Consider the following 25,011-nt stretch of genomic DNA (forward strand, 5'->3'; position numbering starts at 1 on the left):
GAATCTACTTCTTCTAATTCTGAGGATGTAATAGGTAAGGTATGTGCACTAAGAAAAATACCGTATATATTAATCCCATTCAAAATCTTTCAAACCCACTATTTTTAATAACAAAACTACAAAGTAACTATAGGCCAAATGCGTTCTTCGCTGATGCTTGCCTGACCCTGCAATTAACTGCGGTCACTGGGATTCTCACCGGTGATGACTGTGGAAGCAGAATCAAGCCTAACATCTAATCCCAAGGAAGCTGCAGATGAGTGGGCCAGCAAACAGCTTTGACCCCAGATCTGCAGATGCCAACGTCAAAAAAAGTACATTCACAAATCTGTGGAAAGCCAAGAAATGTAAATAGTTCTCAAACACAGATGTATAAATGATACTACTTTCTCTACATTCACTTCATACTGTCTCTTTTATGAAAGTGGAGTATTTGTATAAAGGCATAACTGCAAAACAAAATTGTATCTAGAAAGAAAGAAATTTTGTTTAAAGACTCAGTCCAGTGAATCAATGGGACTTCTCTGTTCCATTCCCAATGAGATTACGGGGACCAAAAATGCTCAGAGGCAGAACATAAACCAGACTGGCACAACACTGCAACACAAGCACCGTGAGAACTTCTCAGGAGGCCAACAGCTGGTCTTGGCTGTAGGTACTTTCACATGATTTCTAAACCCAGAAAGAATACCCACATCTCCAATATTTGCTTTTTCTTGAGTATTTTTTAATGGATGAATAGAAATGCTAGTTGCTTGAGCTCACTATAAACACTAACCTGCAGTTGAATAGTTTGTCCTTCCTCATCAGTTACAGAGAGTGGATAGTCATGAGCCATGTTTTAGGGCAGACAAATTGGGCTGTCAGTTCTAATGTGTGAACTGGGCTATCAGGCCACATTTTGGTTAAGAGGAAAGGCCTACTTATGAACACCAACAACACGTAGAGATTAGTTTCTATTGTTTCCAAGGAGATTTAACAGGTCCCAGTATATATTAAACCAAGTACAGGTTGAATGAAAGAAAGAGAAGGAGAGCAAGGGAGAAGGGGGAAAGAAAAGGGCGGGGGAGGAGGAAATAAAAGGGAGGGGAAGGGAGAAATTGAAGGTGGGAAGGAAAGGGGGAAAGGGGTAAAAAGGGAAAAGGGGGGGAAAGAAAGGGGGAAGGGGGGAAGAAAGAAGGAAAGGGGGGGAAGAAAGAGGGGAAGGGGGGGAAGAAAGAGGGAAAGGGGGGGGAAGAAAGAGGGGAAGGGGGGGGAAGAAAGAGGGGAAGGGGGGGGAAGAAAGAGGGAAAGGGGGGGGAAGAAAGAGGGAAAGGGGGGGGAAGAAAGAGGGAAAGGGGGGGGAAGAAAGAGGGAAAGGGGAAAAGGAGGGAAAAGAAGAGGAAAAGAGACACTTCCAAAAAATATCTGCACTGGAAACCAAACTCCCTCATAATACACTGAGACACAGAAAAGGATTGATATTCAGAAGAGACTTCAACAGAAGATGCACTGTGTTATCTCTTGATGTTATAACACAGGAGCTTTTTTTAATATCCTGCATTAATGAAGGAGCTCCTTAAGTGTAATATTACAATAGAGAGCATAAGAAATCTCGCTGAGGTCAACACCACTCTATTAACTGTCATCCTGTACAGAAATATTTTCTTTGAATACCATTAATGCTTTCTCCTTCCCTTTGTTCTAATTTCTGAAGGCAGCAGAAACTAAAACTTCCTCCACAATAATTTCTGCTTTCTTCTTGGCAGACTAATGGTATTAGACTTGTGAGAGAAATTTACCTTGGCAATGTCTTATGCACAGGTCTTTTCAAAGGAGATGTTGTTAGGAGGAATCCTATTAAGCAGGCTTTTTCACTGGCCTCAAAATATAGGTGATAACACATTTTTAGTTATAAAGAGGATTGCTTAGTTTTATTTATTATTTTGAGAGAGAACCCATTAATCTGCTCCTGTGCGTATCATGCATCTCTTTACGTAAGAGTAAACTCAAGCTGCCTATTCTCCTTGCTGTATCGGATTCATTTTCAGAGATTGTCAAAACCAGAAAGGATCAATATGATAATTTAATCCGATCTGCTGCTTAACACAAGCCAAAGATGTTCATGCAGTAATCTTTGCATAAGAAACTCACTAATTTATGCTTTAAAATACACACACCTCTTAAAAAAAATGTATTCTTATATTTCAATTAATGAAATCTCTCAAAGTGTGAAGCAAAAATACTTTAGAGAACCGCAATTTTAGCATTTAAGAAAAAGTTTAACTAATGTGTAATAATCTTCTGGTTAATTACAGTACTGTGACCATCTAAAATGCTCAAGTGTTTAAAAAACTGTCAATAATTGCTTTTATTCAGATCAGTGCTGAAGGAAAAAACTTAAAGAACAGAATTTCTTTACACACAAGGCACATTCTGACTTCTGCCTTAACACTGCCCTGGGGATGCTGAAGTCACTTTTGAGGGACTGTATGAAACCTTTTAGAAAAACCCAAGGAAACTACTGAATGAGAAGTGTTAAGGGCTGGCCAGCGAGGAGTGTAAGCACAACATGCTAACTGCACTACTATGATGGGAAGGGTTACACTGAAGTCAGCATTGCCAGTTGATGTGGTTGGAGAGTTTCTATTCATTTTTAGAGCCGGAATGACTGCTAACATACTTGCACAGGAAAGATTCACAGACACGAAAAGGTATATTACCGATTTCCCCATAGCATAGATTGGTAAATGCTGCAAAATGAACAGCAACCTAACGTAGCTCCACCAGCTTCAATTAATACTAGTGAGGATCTGGCCTCCCATTTTTAATAGCTGGACTAATTAAGCTGGAATTCTGTCACTCTGTCTATTCTAACTGGGTACAAAGTGGCTGATGGTAATTTGTAAAGGCCATCCATTCATAAGGAAAATTCAAACATACTTATGTGAAGCAACCCAAATTTTCTGCCATTTCATTATGGTATAATTTACTTTTCAAATAAACTTAAATTTGTTTCCTTATGTATCACCCACTTATGAACTACTCTTTCTGAAATAACAAGCAATGCAGATCAGCCACTGCAAACAAACCATAAAAAATTCTGAAAACATCCAGATATCAGAGACGAGAGATATAGGGGAGATGTTTTGGTGTTAAGTCCTGTAAGAAGTATGAACTAGCACTGCTCAGAACTGTAAGAGCTAAGACAGGATACAATATTTCAGATGGTCTAAAAGCTGCGTTAGTGCCACTCAATAGGTTCCCCTCTGAACTGTAATTTTTAACCTTGCTACACTATAGGGACAGATAAAACTGAGGCTATGGCTTTGCCTCCACAGAGAAAACTGAAACATATGGACTAACCTCTTGGAAAAAATTGTTATATGAACACTGCACCTGAAACAAAAAGTAATTTTATTTTGGAATAATTACTCCAGTGGAATTATTTCACGTGGCCAGCTATTCTGAGCAAGATCTATAGTACAATAAACTTGGAATATCTCCTATCACAGTCACATGCTAGCAAGTAGTCCCACAGATAGTATTAAAAGGCATATAGTACTAATGGAAAACTAAAAGTAGAACTCAACCAGACTGACTAGGAATTGGGGGTGAAGTCAGATATCTACCCATGATTTCCCATATCAACTTACACAGTTTTACATCCAATTTTCCTTCTTAGAAAGGAAAAAATTAACCCCTTTTTCTCACTCCAGCTAGCTGTATAAAAAGGAAAATAGCTAAAACACCCAATCCAGCACATGAACATAGATTTAATTCTACCACCTGAAGCAAACTAACCACCAGCTTCCAAAGTGTCTGAAAGGCCAAACTTAAAAACACTGATTATAAATCAATAGAACTGAAAACAAGAGAATGTCTTAAAGTGTTCATTTTTAAAAAGGGCAAACTGTTCTTTCCTGCCCTTTTAGCAGTTGCAATATTATTTAAAGAAATCACTAGGATACATTTGAAAAGTTTCTCCCTAGACTACAGAAGAATCTTTATGTTATTTCACCTGTTCTTGTGAATCTGAGAGAATCCACCAAAAAATAAGCACAGTCAAAGAAACTGTATTTCAGGAGAAGAACCAATTGTGATCCTTGAAAATCTGATTTTTCATAATACTGACACACAGAATTAAAAATAGAAAAATGTAAATTTTTTTCTTTGAGCAAAGTATATTCTGCTGTGCTGCTAATAACCACTACCTGGGAAAGTAAATGAAAATATGACACCCTCATATTTGTCATGTGCTTAAAAGCTCATCAGCATCTGCTGAATGCTTAATATGAAGCATAACACGTCCTCAAAAAGCCTCCGTACACCTAGACTTATGTTTTCAAGTAACAGTCCATGGGCTAAACCAAAATAAAGTGTTCCTCTGGATCAGTCTGTAGTAACTTTCTTGTGCTACTCAACAGGAGATGCAGACAGGAGGCAGGACTTCAATCCCATGCCAGCTCAGCCCAGTATGACATTGCTTTACCCTTCCTTCTCTAGCTTCTGGCCCACGACTTATAAAATTGTTAAGAATCTTGATCTAAGTGTTGCTGGCTATGCCCCATCAACATCCTTGAGAATATGTTCAGAAATTCCCCAGTCCACCCTGTATTACACGTGACCAGAGATCCAATTCCCTCCAGGGTCTGGCCCCAAGACGTGGGCCCCAAATTTCTACACTAGGTCTCTCGCAGAAACACGGGATGCTGGATGAAAAGCATCATTATCTTCCCACAATAAATGATATAACATGCAGCTGTCACAAGAGAAGCCACTCTATATATCTGCTGTAAGTGGTTTTCGGACCTTGCCCTAAAAGCTAAAATAAAACTCAGGATCTTTTTCCAGGTACTGTGATTTCTATCATGAATTTTATATGACAGTTCACAAAATGACAATGTAATAAAAAGTCCTTCCAAATGTGAAGGGAAGCACAATATCTGATAATTGTTTCACTTAGGATTACATTTAAGAACTGTTTGTTAAGGAAAATTTCTAGAAGAAAACTCCCCACTAACAGGATAAGATTTCTGGAGAATATGCACGCTGTCAGATGTGCAGAAGTTCTTGTAAGGAATATGATGCTCCTCTCAAAGCTGTCTAAACTTGATTTTATTTCAGGTCTGCAACTAAATTTTTTTTGTAAATAGATTTAGGCTGTCAATTTCCAGGCATGCTGTGCCATCAGCATGTAGAGACTGCTGTGACAAACGTGGAGTCTGCAGCAGCAAATTTTATTATAAACTGGTAATTGAATTGAACAGGTTTACATTTGAATAGATTTACTGCAGCATGATCTCTGACATGCTGCATGGGGCTGAAATCCTTGTCTGTTCATAAAGAAACATTTAAGATATACTGAGATGAAATAATTCCTGGTGTAAGTCCATGCTAATCAATAAATTTACACCACTTTACACATGAAAGAAGTAAGTATATAATCTTCCTTCATTCTGTGCATTAAGGATGTGGTCAAATCCAAAGCCAAAAACTCATCTCCAGACTTTCCCATAGGTAAAAACAACAACACCTGTCTCCAAAACTACCTTCCAACAAGAACAAAAGAAAAAAAAAATCTCTATTCCAAGTACAGTCCTAAAAGCATACTATGAATCAGTATCGTTTCAAAAGTAAAAGTGGCCACTAAAGGGGGAAAAAAACCAAAACGCTCTTGTAAGTCCTTTTAGGTTGTCCTATTAGGTGGTAGGTAAGCAATACCTGAAGAGAAAGATAAGCTAAGTCTCCCCTAGATAAAAAGACTCAATTATTAAAAATAAGTAGAAATCTTACTGCGTTTTGACAGAAAATCTCACACAATAAGAGTGGACAGGAGTGGGGCTAACAAAGGAACCTTCTTTTCAAAGGAATTAGTTATTTTGTCATTGTAGAACTTTCAGATAAAGGTATGTACTTTTAGGGTAGATAATTTATGAAATTCTGACTAAGAAAACTTGTGGGATTGATTTGCATCCGTAGACAATAACCATTCATGCAAAAATCTGATTCACAATGTGCATTTGAATTGTCTAACTAAATTACCCCAGTTACCAAAATTGTGTGCAGAAACATAGTAAATATGCGCACAATTTTGGTAACTGAGATAATTACTCATTTGTAGAAGAGTCACTTAATTTTCTCATGCAGTCCCAGAAGCTGCACACAGGCTAGATTTTTAAATATGTATGTTAATGGACGTGCAATGGTGTCCCCAAAATTTAAAAGGTCTAAACCAATTCACCTGTATGTACTCTTGGTAGCACTGTTTCGTTTCTGAACAAGCTGCTCAATATATCTGTATATTAAGTTACTAGTGATATGGGGTCTTAACTTACTAAAAAAAGATGTTAAGAAGCACAGCCCCTTTCAAAAGGTGCCACACTCAGACATTCCTTTCCTTCTACAGTTTATCTAAGCATCACAATTTAACCTTTAAATAACTGCTTCTAGCGGTCAGTTACATGAGGATTTTGGCAAGTAAGAACCCTCCATCACCACTGGAAGAGAGGGTCAAATCCTGCCGTTCTTACTGAGACAAAATCCCCATTGAATCTGACAGGAGTTTTGCTCAAGTAAGACTAAGGACAGCAGGATTTGGCTCACAGGATCATAGCATCTGCCAAAGCAGTTGCACAGAACAAGGTTTATTCTTAGTAAGTATAATCCAATAAGAATATGTCTGTAGGTGCGTGATAGGCCTAATTTTCCATCATCTCTCCACTGGTCTATGTTGTTCTTGGATTTTACCCTGATAGCTGTATACTTAAACCTGTTTTAAATTACCATCAAACGATTTGCAAAAATCGGCCATCTATTAAAGCTGACTTTTTAAGCACTGACAAAGCAAAATTGCATGGGACTACTTTAAAGTCGTTGCTTAACACAAAGTTCTCTCCACTGGAGACAGTATTTAGAAAACATTACATTGATTTTATTTTAAAAGGATTTTATTTTAAAGGACTTCTAGCTCAGAAGTCCGGAACATCTTCTGTTATTCTTTCTCGGTGGTAACAATGCACTACAATAATAATGTATACAATACATGCACATAAAAGTGTATTTTTGCATATATATTAACAGCAATAGCAGTGCATAGCAGGCGACTAAGATTTAAGGACTTGCCTCTTTCTGTAACATAGATGAATCAGGTTCCAGGTGAGATAGCACTGTTTCTTGGAAATATTTTCTTACATTTACCTGTTATTCAGTATCTTCAAAATGTAACTGACAAATTAACACACTCAACATATACTTACAGTGAGGGGCAGTGGTTCTCACATGCTTTTTAAAAAAAAAAAAAAAGAGGGGTAGATTCTCCTCTTCTTTATGCCATTATTTGCTGCAGTATAGTTACAGTAACTTCAGTAGACATACTCAATATTTATATTTGTTTAACTGAGAAGTAACCCTTTTGTTTGTCCTGATGAAATCAAGACTGAGTAAAAATACGGAAGAGAAGGCACAGTGTATTTTTCTGCCAGAACTGGGACATACTAACAGTGGATAAGGAATGGAGGAAAGAAATCTTTGAGAATTCATTATGTTAAAGCATTAAGGAAAATGAGAGGATATATTCTGAAGATTATTCTATTAGTTACCTACTGAAGGAGACTGAATGCTGGGGTACATTTTGCTGTACAACACATAGTTAGAAATATTTCAGAGAAAATGAACTCTATGTAGATACACCGTGATTCCATAGCTTAGAAATAGACTGTCAGGAAGAGCAAGTATACATGAAAATTGCCTTTACAATAACTGATTAGAACACTCACCGATCTCTCTTCTTTCCTGATTGCCCTACAATCGTTGCATGCGTTTGCAGAGAGATACATATTGACTTGATCAGTCTTACCTTCTTTCAGCATGCCAACTTTTAGACACTTCATGAAGCGGCAGGCTTGGCAGGACTTGCGTCTGCGCTTTGTGATTTCACATTCATTTGTTGCTGGGCAGCTGTATTCTATGTTACCTGTAATAGAAAGTACAGGAAAAGAGAGGTATTCAGAATCACTGACTAACCAACACAATGGATATATGAAGTACTCATACAACTGCTGTTGTGTTTAATTTTGAAATATATCAAGTATACCAAAAGTGAAACACCTTTCAAGTAAAAATGAAAAGCCAAGTTAAAGGATAAGCTTTTTGACTTTTTTTAAATTTAGACAGCTATATGAAAAAAAAATATACAAAACCGCAATTAACGCAAGTCTGTGTCTGGCTCCATACATGGTCCCTAGCAAAATCCTTCACGTAGGTTATTCCTGCTGGTAGGAGGAGGAAATTTTGTCATTTATTGTCTGTACCAAGCAACATGCCTAGGCTCCTAGGCTGAGCACTCTCCATTTCCTTTTTTTCACCCATTTAATCAGTCTTTCTTTGTCTAGAATATGAAAAGGAGACTGTCATGCTTTATTGCACAATCAACTGTAACAGGTACTACAGAGCTTCACCCTCCTCCTTCCACAACAGCAGGCACAGCGTATCAGGCAGGGCTCACCGGCATTGCTACCACCACATCCAGCACGTTCTACGGCTGCCGGGTCAGACCTCTCAGCCAGGATCTCCCCCCTTCTCTCTATACTTTAGACAGAGTTCTTGTACTGAGAGGCATCAGAAATAGTGTCATTCCTACCAAGTTGTCAGAATAACAACAACTGGGGGAGATGCTTGCCTCTGTTTCCCCCAACTCTCCTTAAGGCCTCGAACAAGCTAGATCCTTAAATGTGAGCCCCCCTGGACAAAGCAGTGTCCCCATTTTTTTTGTTACTGCTTAGTACATATTGTTTATTCTCAAAAATAAGAAAAAAAAAGAGCCTGAAAATTAATGGGTAAAATACATGTGAGTAATTTTCTTTACATGTTTTAAAATCACATCTTTGGGTATCCAAGTCTAAATGGGAGAACATCTGTTCTCTTTTGCCCTAGTATCACTGCACTTTTCATAAAACAGCTTAGCTCAGCTTATTCACCTGCCCAGCCATGCATCCTATTGCCCATGACTACATTCAGCATGACAGACTTCCCAGCAGTCAGAAGTTTCACCAGGAAACTGACTTTTAAATAAAGTATCTTCCCCATCAGCCTGTCACATCTTGCTTTAAAGGTATTTCTTTACTTTCTAACCCTTTCCCCCTGTGATTAAGTGCATTAGTATCTTAATGAAAATGCATTCTGTTTATTGCCCTCTTGGGAAGCAAGAGGTCATCACACCAAATGCATAAATTGTCATCAGAGACAGTCCAAGCATAATTGCAATTTTGCTGCTCCATGTTTGCTGCACTCAGGGTCCGTCAAAGTCCCCTGAAACATGCGCAGGTTCTAATAATTAGCATAGATTCTGCCTGGGACCACAGCATTGATGAAATATTTCAGAGTTAATCACACTTTGTAAACACTGATTTATATTGACTACCTTTCTCCAGACTGATGTCTCCTCATTAAATATCACATTAGTGGATTGCAGGATTGCACAAAGACTCAAATGCTCAGCAACTGCTAATTCAACAGGAAGTAATACTTAAACCACTTACGTCTATTGAAAATTGGTTAAGTTTTTATGATAAAGGAGGTGCAGTGTATACTCTGCCAATACAACCAGCAGACTTTGCACAACCTTCTCAGGTCTTTGCGAGCTTTCTTCCTCCTGAACATTGCTGCATTACTGACTTAGCAATGCTGGCGAGTAAAACAGATCTTGGTATGTCTAAATGCTAATGGTTCTTGTTGACAAAACTCAAACTTCAGTTTTTCCTCTTCCCCTGCCTTAACTTCTGAGAAGAAAGCTATTGAAGAAACTGAAGGATACAGTGGGTAGGAAATTCAGCACAACAGTTCCTGCAAAACTTCCTTCCGATACGCGTTAGTAAAGTTAGGAAATAAGACTTCTGGAATGATACACAGGAAAGGATGGTAAGGGCAAGCTTAAAAAAAGATTCACATTATCCTCTCACACTCTAACGAGGCATTCTTAGTGAGGCAAAACCACTACACAGGGAGACCTTCAAAGCCTTTCACAAATTGTATCTAATTAACTTCATCATATTATAGTAATAAATGTATTAACATCCCTATTTAAAAAAAGAAGAAACAGGGAATCAGAAATGCTTTGCACGAGATCAGAGATATCTTTGCACAAGGTCAGAAATGATCTTGATCAAAAACAAGATCGAGATTACAACACAGAACTTCAAGCAGCAAGGCTCTGTATCGAGGCAAGTGGAGCACGCCCACTATAGACAGAGCCCTTGTGCAAAACCACAGTTGACAAAGGTACAGGTGTCAACACCAAAAAGTAGTATTCAAACCCAGAAAAATATAAGCAAGATTGCTTATTTCCCTAAGTAAACACTTCTAATTCATACCCTGACATTTCAGTTTTGCGCAAAATCCTGTGAAACACAGCAAGGGTCTGTAGTGTGTAGCACATTATGCACAGACAACGTAACTTATTTTTCCTGCAAATTCTTGCCACCTAAAGAACTCTAAAATGAGCTATTATTCTAGTCACTTAGATTCCAGTATTTTAGCTTAGAGGGGGAATCTTCTATCAATTTAGACTGCTTTACGTTAATGAATTATATTTTTCAGCAGATGTTCAACCTTAATTTTTGACGTTAGAAAATAAACTCCCAAGATGTTGGAAAGAGTTCCTCCAATGAACTCAGTAGAGTTACAGTAACTGGATTTATTGCTGCAGCAAAGATCCACATCTTACCAATGGCCGTAACTGGTTCTGCTAAAGTGTTTCAGGTTTCAGCATTTTAGAATATGGCTAGACCACACTGACAGTTCAGGGAAACTAATGTTTTGTCACCATGTCACATATGAATGCAGTATTTCATTAAATATCCCCACAGATAGACTTCATTTCTGTCAGTGAGCTTTCCTTAAGAATAAAAAAAATCTCATGGAATTTTGCAATGGATATGTACCTGTATATATATCACACTCAAAATGCACTTTACCTAGCACTCAAAGTATTAGTGGATGTATTTTTGGTAAAAACCTACATTTACTGCACGTTGCAGGTCATTAGAGCTCTCATAATTTCTTATTTACTTCTATACACTAAAAATGAAGAAACAAATTATTTTAAGAAGTGTTTGGGAATCTGTACAATTTCATAGGTACACTACATCCATTCAAGATGCTCAGATCTGCATTTTATTTCAATGAGGAAGATTCAGAAGGAAACTGTACCATTTACTTGTCTACTGCATGATGCTAGAGGCTGAAACTGAGCAGCTAGTAAGAGTGTAAGTTGAGTTTGCCCAGTCCTGTCAACAGTTGGAGAGGTAGCTCTGTTATGCAGCAAACAAAATCAACATGGCAGCTCTAAGTCTTTAAACTGGGCTGACAAGAAGGATCGAGCAATTTATAATATCTCCTGGCTGGTTTTCAGAAAGGACTGGCCTTGATTACTTATTTCAGAGTCTTTTGTACAATTAGTTTGCAGGCAATATAATTTTCTCACTTACTCCTTAATAGAATCGTGCAGCTGGCTGGCTGATAGAATAACAGCATATATGTAAAACTCCTGCCTGAAGTGCCAGGGGATAATTTGTATATTCCTTTCAGTAGCGTAATGGACTTTTACAGTTTGGCAGTTAAAGGGCCGAGTAATGTAAATTAGTATGACGTTTGAAAATAAAAATATATGTCAAATCTTCACTCCCCAAACACATTGCCCTGTGCTGTAATAATACAACAGGATTTATGCCAGCCTGAGTCCCTTTTATCTCCTCACGCACTGAGGAATGTTTATTTTCAAACAGTTCCTTTTTCTACTAATTTGTTAAATTTTATTATCTCAGCCAAAAGATGAGAAAATACTTCTAACACTCTATGCCTATCAAGAGCAACTGACTCACTAAAAATATGATGCCATTTGATCCTGAGATAGCAGGTGAACTGCGAAAACTTACACTGCGTAACCGGCTCTCTGGTTTTAGATGCTTCAGACTGTCAGATCTTTACACGCAGCTCAAGGATAAGTGGGCCAAGACACCATTTTTTTCATCTCACAGATGAGGTTTGGAGGTTACCTGAATGAGATGTGGAGTCATAGTACAATTTTAATGGTACAGGGACTTACTTGATGGCTTTACAAGCCAGGCAATTGACTGGACTTAGCCAAGATTCTCGAGACCATTTTGACCATTTCTTGCACGAAGTGACAGCAACACTCAAGGTAACAGAAGAGGAGGAGTGAGAACCATGACAAAGAAGAGGCCACTGGGCCTTATGCCTTCGCATCTTATCCCAAACAAAGTTATTGTCATCAACAGTTACAACTTTAGAACCTCACAGGTATCAAGAGTGTGAAGCTGGCTCTAGAAACTGGCTCCAGTCTGTGGGACAAGCTGAAACAGAAATATTGACAAGAATGGAAGCTGCAGACAGCAATTCTTAGCAGAAGCTTAATTTCCCTTTTCACACTGTGACATTTGATATTATAACACGGAAGATGTAAAAGGATTGCTATGAGCTATTGGAATATGCTCAGAAAATCTTTAGACAAGTAAAAGACATGAGGAAGACTGAGATACAGGGTGAAAATGTGTTTGGAAAGAGTAGCCATGAGCCAGCTACAAAAACAGGAGGAATGCTGAAGATACCAGTATTGAAACTTTTACTGTGTGGCAATGTAGGTCCAGAATAAATTTAAAAAAAAAAAAAAAAAAAGAAAAAAAAGCAAACCAATGGAGGGGAATTAATTATTCCTTCAACGTAATAATTTTATGCTATAATCAGCTCAGGAAACTGTATTTCAGTATCTCTTTATTTATATTCAATAATGCCCCATTTTTCTCCCAAACTTTCTCTTTGAGCTTCTGTAACCTAATACCTTTTTTCAAAAACTTGTATTTAAAAAGCAAGTGTTCTCCTTATTCTTAATAGAGGCTACTGCATCACTGGATTTAAGTCTTTCTGCAGTAAGGTATACCCCAAGTACCACCTAAATGCTCTATTTTCCTGGGTGACAGACCCAAAGGTATACACCTGCTTGTCTGTGGACTGGCATGCATGAAAACTCTGGAAAATGAAAGGTAACCAGGATTACAGCCATAGGTCTTCTGGGAATTAATAAAAGAGAAGTCTTGGAGAGAGAGACAGGAGAATCTAAGCCAACACAGAGAGTGAATTACAGTATGTTAGGCCACACCTTGATAAGTAATCCAACCAGAACAGAAAAGAATAATTCCTGAGAAACCGAGGAGAAGTAGGTGCTGTTGGAAATAAAGAGTAACAGGCTAACTTAGGAAAAGAAGGATAGAGAAAAAGTCCCAGATGGACTTAAAAATGTATTTGATGTTTATAGGTCTTAGCAAAGCTGAAAGTAAAAATATTTTCTCTCAAGTTAAAGTTTCAGTTCTTGCAGACTGTGTTCCCTACTTTGCAGTCAGAACTCAACCGAATTTAAGTATGAGTAAATATTTTCACAAGTAAAAGTACTTTTGTCGATAAGGTTTCAGAAATAGGGTCAGGTTGGAATGAGGTTGGATTTGAATCTAACTGAATCCAGTTTTGGCTGACAAATCCTTAGATGGATTCACCTGATACTGTAGATAGCTCTATGAATTATAGTCCTATGAATTCTGCTACATGTCATCTGGAGCTGACTAAGCCTAAAGTTGACTGTATTCACAGTTTTTCACCCAGATGACTTCAGAAACAATATTGCACACACAGAGTTACAGAAGTTTAAAAATTTGGTTTCTAAATGTCTCAAATATTTTTTTAAGATGATAGGACCATGTAAGAAAGATTATGCTTACGTCTCTGTTGCTTGTGTTGTCTTTTCTGTTACAATAAACTCAGGAGAAGCAGCTAGTTTTTAAATAACTCTACACTGTAAGATGGTATTTGACAGAGGGACACAGCCAGCTTCAAAGTCCATTTTAAATGAAATCACTATGTTGAGTTGCTTAAAAGAAGCCAGTGTACTATGTTACTGAACTACAATATATTTAGAACTTCTAAAATGTATTTTTAATTTCTTTTTCTTTTATTCCTAGAAAGCAACATGAATGGAGATTTAAAATGAAAATGTAAAAGTGATGCTGGTTGGTCTTACTGCATAAAAATTTTGCATCAGCCTCTAACTTTAGGTAGATGGGTTTCGAGCATCATAAAAACCACCATAATTTTCAATATGAGGCTGGTATTAGGTGGTATTGAATGACACCTGTAAGGGCCCAACTACCTTTGATTCCCACTGGAGTCAACTTCTTTATCTTCAACAGAAATGAAGGGCATTTAGGTCATCTTAAGAGAGAATCAATGCTTTGAAGACACAAATAAAACTGATGCCCTGCCACCTGGGAGTCACTGAAGAGTTGTCCAAGTCAGAAAGACTGAACCATCTACATTTTGTCCCTACTGGTATTTTATCTAGGTCGATTTTGATACATCCTGCCAAGGTAGCATGGAGAATTGTCATTGTTTGTTTATGAGCCCACAGAACATCTCAGTCTGTAAAGTTGCAAACCAAATGACTTTCACAGCAGTAAAAAAAAGTCATTAAAAAAGTTATAGAAACATTAAAATAAATCACTTGCTAGCTGCGACTTCACATGTCTCTAGTTTCAAACTAGACAGAGCTTCATAAGTGGGCTGGAAGCTTTCAGAGATGTTTATGACAAATAGAGATCCAGACCTAATTATAATGGCATCGATACATACCACTGTACTGGTACTATTTGTAAACCACGTCTCTTCCTGAGTATTTCTGATGGGTTCGAAATAGCCATGCACAAATCAGGATGCTCATTCTTATTCCCTAATAATCTAAATGCAGCATATAATTTACAAGGCTGTAAGGAAAGCAGAGATAGTAAAAAGGATAGAGCCGTCTGTATACTTTTAAACTTCTCTCTGGTTCTCAGATTTCAGTGTGTTTATATTTTATTGTCTCATCTTGTTTGGCTGCCACAGTTACACAATGACATTATGACAGGATTAAAAGACATGTTGGAAGGAATTGAAAATGCTTGCTAGTTTGGTTGGCCCATAGGCACAGAGAGATCAGGGGGAAAGGGAACATATCTATCATTGCTTGCTTAAAATATTCTTTGAAAGAAATGCTGATGCACAGACTTTCACTTATATAAGAAAGGTGAATGATTTAATCAGGTAATGATGGATTCAGGTGACATTTAGTGTTAGGTTCACTGGAGGGCTGCCATCTTTGCACCAGAGCCAAGGTCCACAGACTATTGCACCAAGATGCAAGCCTCCACCCTATCTTTCTATAAAAAACTATAATCTTAGCTTAGTAAAGATGCTGAAAAGCCATAAAATCTTACTTAATTTGCTTTCATTTCCTCCACAAAAATGATGTGCAGTATTATAGGAGTCAGCTTTGAGAGATGCAAATTAACCTTCGGAAGCCACTTCAGTCATGTGCGACTTTGAATCCAACTTTATGTTGCCCATTTTAAATGTCACCTTATCTGAATTTACATAGCTAGTTCTAACTTTCCTGATTTAAAAAAAAAAAAAATATATATATATTTACTGTAAAGTGTTTGTACATTTACAGATCAAATTGGCTCAGTAATGGGTAAACACTCTAAAGAGGGTTGAAAAACCTGAACACTAAAGGGATTAAAACCAACTTTGAGTAATCAAAAAGGTGAACAAAGTAGAAGGCAGTTTAATCCAGCTCCTAGTTTGAGCAGGCTTTGAAGACCATAGGAACTACATTACTGCAGAACTATAGAGCTGAAGGCTTTTAGATGATCAGCATAAAATGAGATGGCAGACGTGGTCTAGTTCACATATGACCAAAAAGACAACACTATTTCCGGATGGAATATTTCTTGTTTGTGTTGGGAGATGTGGACAAGCAACAACTGTCAGGGATAAAGCTCTTCAATGAGACAGTGAGGGTATGACTGCAGGGCTTCTTACTACCTATTGCTTTACTCACCCTACGTATAAACAGAAGATTGCTGTCTCCATACTGTTCATCCAACAGTTTTTCCTTAAAAAATAAACATATAAACAAAAAAACCAAAGCCCAAGAACTACAAGGACTACTGAATGCAAAATATTTTAGTTTTTGTGGGGAAAATTCAAACACTGTCCACGGAAGTAATAAGAAAGCTCTGACATTTTTGCAAAAAGCCTTACCAGGAAGGCAACATATCAGTACCCAGGCTTTTCACACTGCCTTTTCATGCTACTTTAAAGAGTCCAAAGATGACAGTCCTGAAGATTTGGAAGGAGGGAGGAAGAAAGTTGTCTAGATGCAGGCCATTATTTTAGAGAGATGAAGGCTAAAATAAAAAGAAATAGTAAACTGTCTTTGAATCTGTAAGTCCTATCATCCTTCTGCTGAAAGCAAGAATACCATTTCAATCCACTTGCAGAAATGTTTAAGTTACAGGCACTGAGTAATTACATATTATTAATGCAAAATGTGTACTTACTAGTCTTTATGATAACTGAGCAAATAAAAATGATGAGAAATGTATTTACAAAATACCTAGTAAGTACAAGACCTCTGTGCTGAACATAAGACTTTGTACCCAGCTGACAGTTGAAAATTCTTTTTTTCTCTCTTTCTTGTAATGAAAGGTTGGAGTTTTCAAGATAATACAGTGCACAGCAAAAACTGTGAAGAGACCTTAAAAATCAATGGACCTGTAACTATTTTTAGACGTTGCTATTTTCTACTATCCCTGATGTTAAGCCAATTTTGGGGAGATTTGGCTCTGTGTGTGCTTCTATGAGACATTTGCAATCAGCCACCATGTAAATTATCCCAGAGGCAAACTGAGAGCTGCAGCGGAATGAGTACTAGGCTGAGCAGAGACAACATCCGGTTCTCCCATCCCTTATACGTCACAAAGTGGGGCAGAACGTCATTAGATTCTACTATGACCTAAGACGGCACCGATTTTATATATTGAGCTGGTTTTTTGGTGGGTTTTGGTTTGGTTTGGTTTTTTAGCCAGGTAATTTCTTGTTTCTAATTTTTTCTAATATTATTGATTTTTATCATAATCTATGCATTCTTTACCACAGCCCTAAATGTATATCTGTGCTATGTTAAAAATATATATTCAAAAAAGACAAAATTACTCCTTCTTATAATTCAAGACAGGTTTCATTTAATTTCTTTACTTTTAAGAAAATTAGTAGGGATTGCAAGAGGCAGGAAGAAGAAGAGGAGAAATCCGTCAGCCAGGAACAGATATTTTTTAGACTAAATTGCTGTCATCTGAAATGGAATGATAATTATACACCTTAAAAACAGGTGTATATTCTACATTAGAGTGAAATTTGCCTCATGTAAGGGGCTACTAGGCATCCTGTGATGCACTTCACTTCTGTCTTATGTAAGATGCTGGTGGTGTACAGATACTGTGCTGGCTCTCGGAACAGCTGCCTCCGGCTTTCACCTACTGAGATTTCAAAAGACTCCTTTGAAATGGAAAGAATGGAAAGACTCCCATTGACTTAGTGGAAAGGACATTCAGGCCTGACGTGAACACAAGATGTGTTTCATGATCTAACTTTATCAACTCAGCCTTGCTCTTGCTGAAGTCAGGGCAGTTTTGCCCATGACTTCAACAGGAGCAGCACTTAGGTTCTACAAGTCTGAGCTAATTTAGTAACTCATGAATGATAAACAAGAAAGGTTTGGGAAGTCAAATGTTCTTTTTCATTGAATCTATAATTAAGTACCCATCACAATTACATTATTAGCATTTAAAATAAGCAATTCTTTGAGCCAAGACATGTTATCCTTACACAAACACAGTTACAATATTTGACTCTTCAGGTAGTCTGGTTTACTATTCTGTATTTATAAATTTCTTGGGTTTTTTCTGTTTTCCTGTTTTCTTATTTGCAGTTATGCAGTAATCAACTTATTTTAAAACCAAGGAGAGAAAGGATGTGATATGAACGAGGAAGTGAAATTGTAGAGGGAAGAATGACCTCTAGGAACACTGGGACTAAATTCTATCATTCAGAGCAAAAAAACCTCAGGGGAATTATTCTTCATGCAAGCTTAAAGGTAGAATTTGCCCATTCAAAACATGAGGAGTACCTTCTTCTGACATACTTCTTGTCACCTACCACAATCCATGGTTTGATTCACCAAAATAAGTAGCTTCCATTATTTTGGATGGTATCTGAAAACTCTTAGCAGTTGTGTTAGTTTAGTCAGCACCATTACTGAATATGCTGCCATGACATTATGATGGTAACATACTTCCTATTCTTAGTTTCTTCATTATTGCTTTTCCATTCGATGCTTGGTTTTGCCTCACTGCATTTTTTTTTTGTCTTCACAGTACTGTCACCTGCTGATGCAGCTAGTGCTCTAACCGTACTGAGACTTTTTGCACAGCTGCCAGTTCTAACTTGAGCTGCGTGGCCAAGTCCAGGTTGCTAATCTGGAGAATGACGTCCCTGTCTTGTGCTTCCATGCCCAGAAACTTGCTGTCTGTGGTGCGGTGTAGAATTGCAGGCTACCTATTACTGCCAGAAGTCAACACTTTAATCAGTTAACATTTCTGTGGCATTTTTTCATGCTCAAAATACAACTAAAATAATCGTGCATCAGTTCAGTTCTGTAGGACAGCTATTACATAGCAATCAAATACCATTTATAAAACCAGAGTTGCTAGCTGAAGTTGGTGCTTGAAGTTTAGCAACCACAAAATACAAATTGCTTCAGTGGAAACATTTTTTGAGCTTTTCTGAAAATGTTCTTGAAGGTCAAGTGAAATCACCTACCTACCTCTTTTTTCACTTTTTCCAAAACAAAGACTTGAAATGAGCACACTGTTTCTGCATATGCACTCATTTTACAGATGAACCCAGGCCATTAGGAATCTTCACAGGTATGTTTGTTTACCGGTTGCAAACATTGTAACACCCAGCTACATTAGAACAACTGAAGTCTAATGTTTCTTGTTAGTGGCTATATGGCCGTCATAAAATGTGTACTTCATGCTGGCAGAAGACCCAAATCCCCCAGTAGTAAAATGAATGAGAGGAGAATAAAACGGCCATTGCCTCAGCAATGGATAAATTAAAATAACATTCATTATTTTTCTTTATTAATTTTACATTAAATATGGAAGTACTATATTTAAGAAATCTTGACCAAATGTTTCAAATTCTGGGTTATGTGAAATTACAAACTGAAACTAACTTTATGCTCCTTATCATAGCTCATTTTTAAAAAGAAAAGTATACCACCAGATTGCATTGTCTTTCCTGAGAATTCCAGGTGCTCAACATCTATGAAAATCAAGGAGGTTTTATTGAGGAGCTTAAATTTGGACTTGGCAACCTAATTTTAGTCTCTGAAGTTTGAATTCAATTTAACGTGACACTGTATTCCTGTACGGGCCAAGCTTGGCCTCACGTTCTTTAAATAAAGCACCTTCAATTTTAGTTGAAAGGATGATATCTAAATCAAAGTAGAAGGTTATTTTGTCTCCATTGGTTCTGAAGCTAGAACAAGTGGTCATGCAAATTATCTCATTCTTACTAATTTATGCCAAAATACATGGCGTATTTGTAACAGATATCAAGAGCAGATTAGTACAAAGTACTGGGCAGAGACCGAAAGCTGCCAACTTACTCTCCTTAGAATGTGATCTTACAGATATTTGTTGAACCTGTTTAAGGCTACTGTATATCGTATAGTGAAAGTCCAGTTATTAATACACTGATATGCACAAAGCACTACACTATTGCATTTTGTTCCAATTTTAAATGCACTGGTGCTTTAACAAAAATAAACTGGATTTCTGTAACAATTTAAGTATGCTAGTGGTATAACTAGGAGCAAAACCCAAGCACAATCCCTGTGTGCCAGCCACAAGGTGTGTTCAAGAGGCATTCACGACAACCTTCAGAAAATAATTAGTTTTCTTCACAACAATCATTTATAGGAATTCATGAGAAACTCATACAGAAAACAAATCTGAACATGCACCGGATGGCTCCAGTGTTTTTCTATTTTTCATAATCAAAATAAACGTGGCAGTGGGCTTAACATGATAGACAGAACTCCCAAAGAAGCCCGAAGGGGCTTCTTCATGAGTAACATCTGTAGGACCAAACACTATGAAGAATGAAAATGTACAGTCTGAAGTCCTAACAGGATTTAGTCAAGGATTGTACTATTTCACTTTGAGCAAAAGAAAGAAAAGAAGTTTAAAGAATAACCAACCTTGAATTGTCCTCTTGAAGAAAGCCTTGCAGGCCTCGCAGGAAGCCACTCCATAGTGGTACCCTGATGCAATGTCACCACACACCAAACACAGTCTTTTGGGCATCGAGTTCAGCATATATTCACACTTGGTCTGTGAATCTTCAGCGATGGTACTGGAGCAGTCGTCGTACCGTTTCCTGACCGGCCCGTTGCCCCCAAGCCCTGTGGCCGAAGGGTAGAGGGGAGGCGAGTCCAGCCCGTTCTGATGTCCATTCATGGTGGAACTGTAGCTCCCGCTGGCGTCTGAGGAGCCACCAGGGCTGTGGTGGTTGATGCTGTCCGTCAGAGAGGCAGGGCTCGACGGTTCCGTCTTGATATACGACGAACAGCTAGAATCAATGTGTCGATCTTTGCTTGACATTCTGCAGAGAAGCCTGTAGTAGGGAGAGAGAGAAAGAAGAATCTGTGTATTAAAGACAGTGCTCTTTAAGGCTGTTCTGGAAGGGTTAGGGACTGCACATCATTCATTCATTAGTCAATACCTCTTGTTCTACATGAAGGTAATCAGCATAACAGCATGACAGAGCTTTGTCAAAGCTCCAGACAGGCAGTAAACAAAAACTTTAAAGAGACCAAATGTGTCTGTTGTCCCCTCCACCTGCCCTCTAGGCTACGTGTCAACTTCACATCAACTCCAAATTCTGAACTTGTCATCTAGCGAGTCAAAAATTAAAAAAATCCTATAGATGACTTGGCTATTAAATGTCTTCCTTTTTCTGTCGGTACTTTCTTTCTGTAAATTCCATCACTATCGGGAACAAATATTTCCAAGTTTGATCACATAAATGTTCTGCTCTGTAATTAATATTTGTCAAGACACGTGACTAAAACACGTATCCATCATCTAATGATCTGATCCAAGAACTGAAAGGCAAGTCTCTTCCAGTCTTTTTTTTTCTTTATTAATACTGCTTTAATATAGATACAGCTATTTAGTAACGGAGTAGCACATCAACTGGGAACTCTAACAAATAATTAAGGCTGGACTCTATTTTCACAAAATCTAAGTGAAATGATTCATCAGGTCTAGCTGCAATTACTTTCTAGCCATTATCCTCTACGGGATCTGACATTTTACGAGTTCCATTCTTGAATTAAAAAAAACATATTAGAGGAAATTTTGGATATAAGTTTTGTCTTTCAGAAGGTGAGATTCTGCCTTACTTCTCAGTTCTCACGTTTTCAGAATTAAGCATCTGAAATAAAACCACATAACATGTGGTCTGACAAATTAGTGCTTTCTACAGGGGAAAAAAAAAAACAACTTCTTTGTCTATTCCATCCTCAAAGGTTTTATTATTTTTAAACATATTTTAGGGAGAAAACAAGGGACAAAAACAGTAATTAGAAAGCTCTGAATCAGATACGATCTTCATTTTCTACAGCTGTGATTATGAGACCACAGTAGCAAGTAGCCTACCCAGCATTTTCCTGACAGTACTCTCAGAAGCTGCCAAAGTACAGATGACAGTTATGAGCATTTCTCTAGAAACACTTTCAGCAGAAAAGCAACTATCCCATAAGGCCACCCACCTGGAGCTATAGATTCATGTTTTCAAAGCAAACGCATGAGTCCAGACAATTTGACTGACTTGACTTAACTTTCTAAAGTCACTTTTGAGATCCTGTCTTCACTTTTTCACCTTTTTGTGTTTTGGGAAAAACAAACAAACAAAAACAACCAACCACAAAAAAACCCAAACCAAACCAACCAAACAAAAAAAAAACCCACAAAAAAAAAAAACCCAAAAAACACCACCAATTTCTACTTCAAGATCTGGAATCAAATTCACCAATGGAAAATAGACATAAATCCAGAGAGCTGGCTTCCTTTCCAACGAGGATAAGCAAGATCAAAGCCTGACCATTCATTAAAAATATCTGCTTAGGGCAAGATTTACCCTAAATTCAGTGCCCGTGGATCTTGCTTAGAACGCCTCAATTGTGATCTTTACTGTAAAATTCTATTGAAAACAAACAACATGTGAATTTGGAAAACAGCCAGACTGATGTGCAGAAATGTTACCATCCAAACTTAAAATCAGTACTTATTTGGGAAGGGGGAAGGAGCAAGCTATCTGGTGTCAGCAAATAAACCAAGGAAATGGGAAGGTTAAAGCTGTGAAAATATCTTATTACATTGGACCACCTGCTTGTGTTGTCCTTTCCTCAAGAACTGAAGGGGGGGAAATCCCCTTGCCAGCCTGCAGTAGCGTGTGCCTTTTCTTCTGCATCTGCTGCCTTGTAGCCGTCACTGTTAATGAGTGCTGTAATTAATAGATAGCTCTCTCTTGTCTCTCTACTTGCACTCTGGGCTAAGCACTTTTCTCAAGTCAATGTTTGAAAGAAAGCGGGTCGGCACTGACTTACAGCAGCTCTGCGAATTCCTTTTAATTTAGAGCACTTACACCACCACTCCACTTATTACCTTATAATTACTGGACGGCTCTCACATATATTATGATCTTAGACTAGAGTTAGAAGTTATTAGGGTACTAAAACATGGTGTCTCGCTGTCTCTCTCTCCCTTTCTTTGACACTGAATTTTATACACCTATGATTAAAAATATCAATTAACTTTCACATTCTACCAACTTTTTTTTTTACATTATTTTTCTATACACTAACACTAAGGTCCTTTTATTGACTAAACAGGTACTTGGTCTTCTTTTCATCTCTCTGCTGCTGAGATTCCACGTATGATGTCTCAAAATACAGCAATAGAAGTCACTGCCTACAGTCTGTCATAACCAGCTTGATGGCACGTTGTTGTCTAAGACTCCCACTGCCGATTTTTTCTTGTAATTTGTGCAATAATGAGCTCGAATGTCACCCTTCCCTTCCCAGAAAAACCATTTGCAATTAATTAGTTGTCCAAGTGCATGTTGTCTTAGCCAGCGTAGAAGTGGATATCTCCCACTCCAAGCGGTCAGAACCAAAATATAATCTCAGTTCTACAAGCATTAAAATCTGATCACCAGTGTTGCTTAGGCTAAAGCCAGTCTGCTGATGCTTCTGAAGTAGCAGTTTCTGGTACTAACCAAGACAGAGCTGCTTTTGGGTACAGCTTAAACAGTACAGACGGGACTGGTGCATGCCGGCAAAGCACAAATGCAGTTAAAACATTAACCATTCCAAGGAAAAGCGAGAACAGCAGCGCCTGACCCTGAGAACAAAAACTCTCTCAATCTCCCAAAGAAGGTGCACCAGAGACAAGGCTGGGTACTAGCTGTGGGTGAGCAACAGACACCTACTGCTTTCACTCCTCCGCTACTGTACCACATCTGAACGAAAGTAATTCAAGAGCCATCTTATAGGGATGGCAGGTGGGACCACCATCAAATTATCACGCTGAACATTTGGAATAATGCCTAAGCTAGAGCTCTGTAAAATCCCTCCCTCAGTTCCCTCCTAATTACTACTTAGCTCGTTACACTGAAGAATTCCTAGACACCATTGCATTATAGTCTAAAACTACAGTTGGAGCTTAATTCTCTCTTCCTCTCTGTGTCTGAAATTCTACAGCTCTATTATTCAAGCCTGAAATATTCACAACTATCTATAAATTCAATTGTCAGCCGGTGGGTTTTATTCTAGACCTCACTTCAATCTAAAATTAGAGGCACTAAAATTCACATTAACTCTAAGAGGAATGTAGTGAAAAAGACTTTATTTCAAAAGAACACCTTTTTGTCAGAAAGAGCTATTTTCAAGATGATGGCTTTATCTGCATTCAAAGAGAATAAGCCCAATTCCACATTGTGCTGTTAATGCAAAATTTTTAGGTCACATTGGATTAATAAAAATCTAAATTTAGTTAAGGTTTATGAATAGAAATAACATGTGTCATATAAAAACGTACAGTATTTATTTTAAAGCCTTGGTGGGGTTGTTTTTTTCCTTTACTAGATTTTAAGTCAAATAAATGGCAGCTCCATTTGTGGTGGGCTGTTCTCAGGTAAGTTTTCTAACAATTGGTAGCTCTCGGGTAAACCTTCCTTTTAGTAACTTTAGGGAAGGTAACTAATTGGCTCTAGAAGCATTTCCATGCCTATACACAAGAGAAACTACATAGGGTGCTGCCAGCCTCGAGTAATATGCAATATATAGCATGACTCTTCACATCTCTACTAAATTTACTTCACAACTTCTTCGTTTAAGTAAGACCTGAAGCCAGTCACTGCTAGCAGAAAGGTACAATGACAGAGCACTTCAATATGCAACTCCTGCTTTAAAATGGTCTTAAACAATAGAGAATAAATTGTAATGCTATGTGCTTATGAAAGGTTGAATATATTAAGAATTTATTAATGCAATCACATTCATATTTCCATCTACCTGCCACATTACTAATGATATTGACAGTGCTGACACTGGCTAAATCAGTATCAATATACAAGTGGAGTGCAAAAATTAACTGCATCTGATTACAGTATATAGCCTTAAAAAAGAAAGCCTTCCCATTCGAGCCACTGGGAGCTCTTTGTATTCCATCCATACATGCAACTGGTTCAGAAAGTTACTTTTCCCTCATCTCCCTTATTACCAATACCTAAAGGAGGTCAAAACAACATGCCAATATTTCATAATCCGTGAACACATTTCATGCTCGTTTTCAAGTAAGAAAAGCTCTGCTTACAGCATCATTCGCTACTTCAGAGCTGCGCTGGTGGTTTCAGTGACCGTAATAAGCAGTCACAACAATTAGAGTGAGCACCTTTATTACAGACCACTTTATTACACTACACAAAAGTCCACTTTTACCTGCATATGAA

The 25,011-nt window shown here is 37.8% G+C and overlaps 1 protein-coding gene across 9 annotated transcripts in view; it reads right to left on the minus strand.

Moving 5' to 3' along the window:
- The window catches only part of ESRRG (estrogen related receptor gamma), a 389,483-nt gene that overhangs the window by 110,013 nt on the left and 254,459 nt on the right, over nucleotides 1-25,011 (minus strand). For all 9 annotated transcript variants that reach the window (XM_075147084.1, XM_075147090.1, XM_075147089.1 and 6 more), the window contains 2 exons: nucleotides 20,195-20,610; nucleotides 7,838-7,954 (listed from right to left, as the gene is read on the minus strand). In XM_075147084.1, the coding sequence (XP_075003185.1) occupies nucleotides 7,838-7,954; nucleotides 20,195-20,610 (533 nt within the window). The remainder of the gene's footprint in view (nucleotides 1-7,837; nucleotides 7,955-20,194; nucleotides 20,611-25,011) is intronic.

Source organism: Calonectris borealis, chromosome 3, assembly GCF_964195595.1.
Source record: "Calonectris borealis chromosome 3, bCalBor7.hap1.2, whole genome shotgun sequence".
NCBI classification, from domain to species: Eukaryota; Metazoa; Chordata; class Aves; order Procellariiformes; family Procellariidae; genus Calonectris; species Calonectris borealis.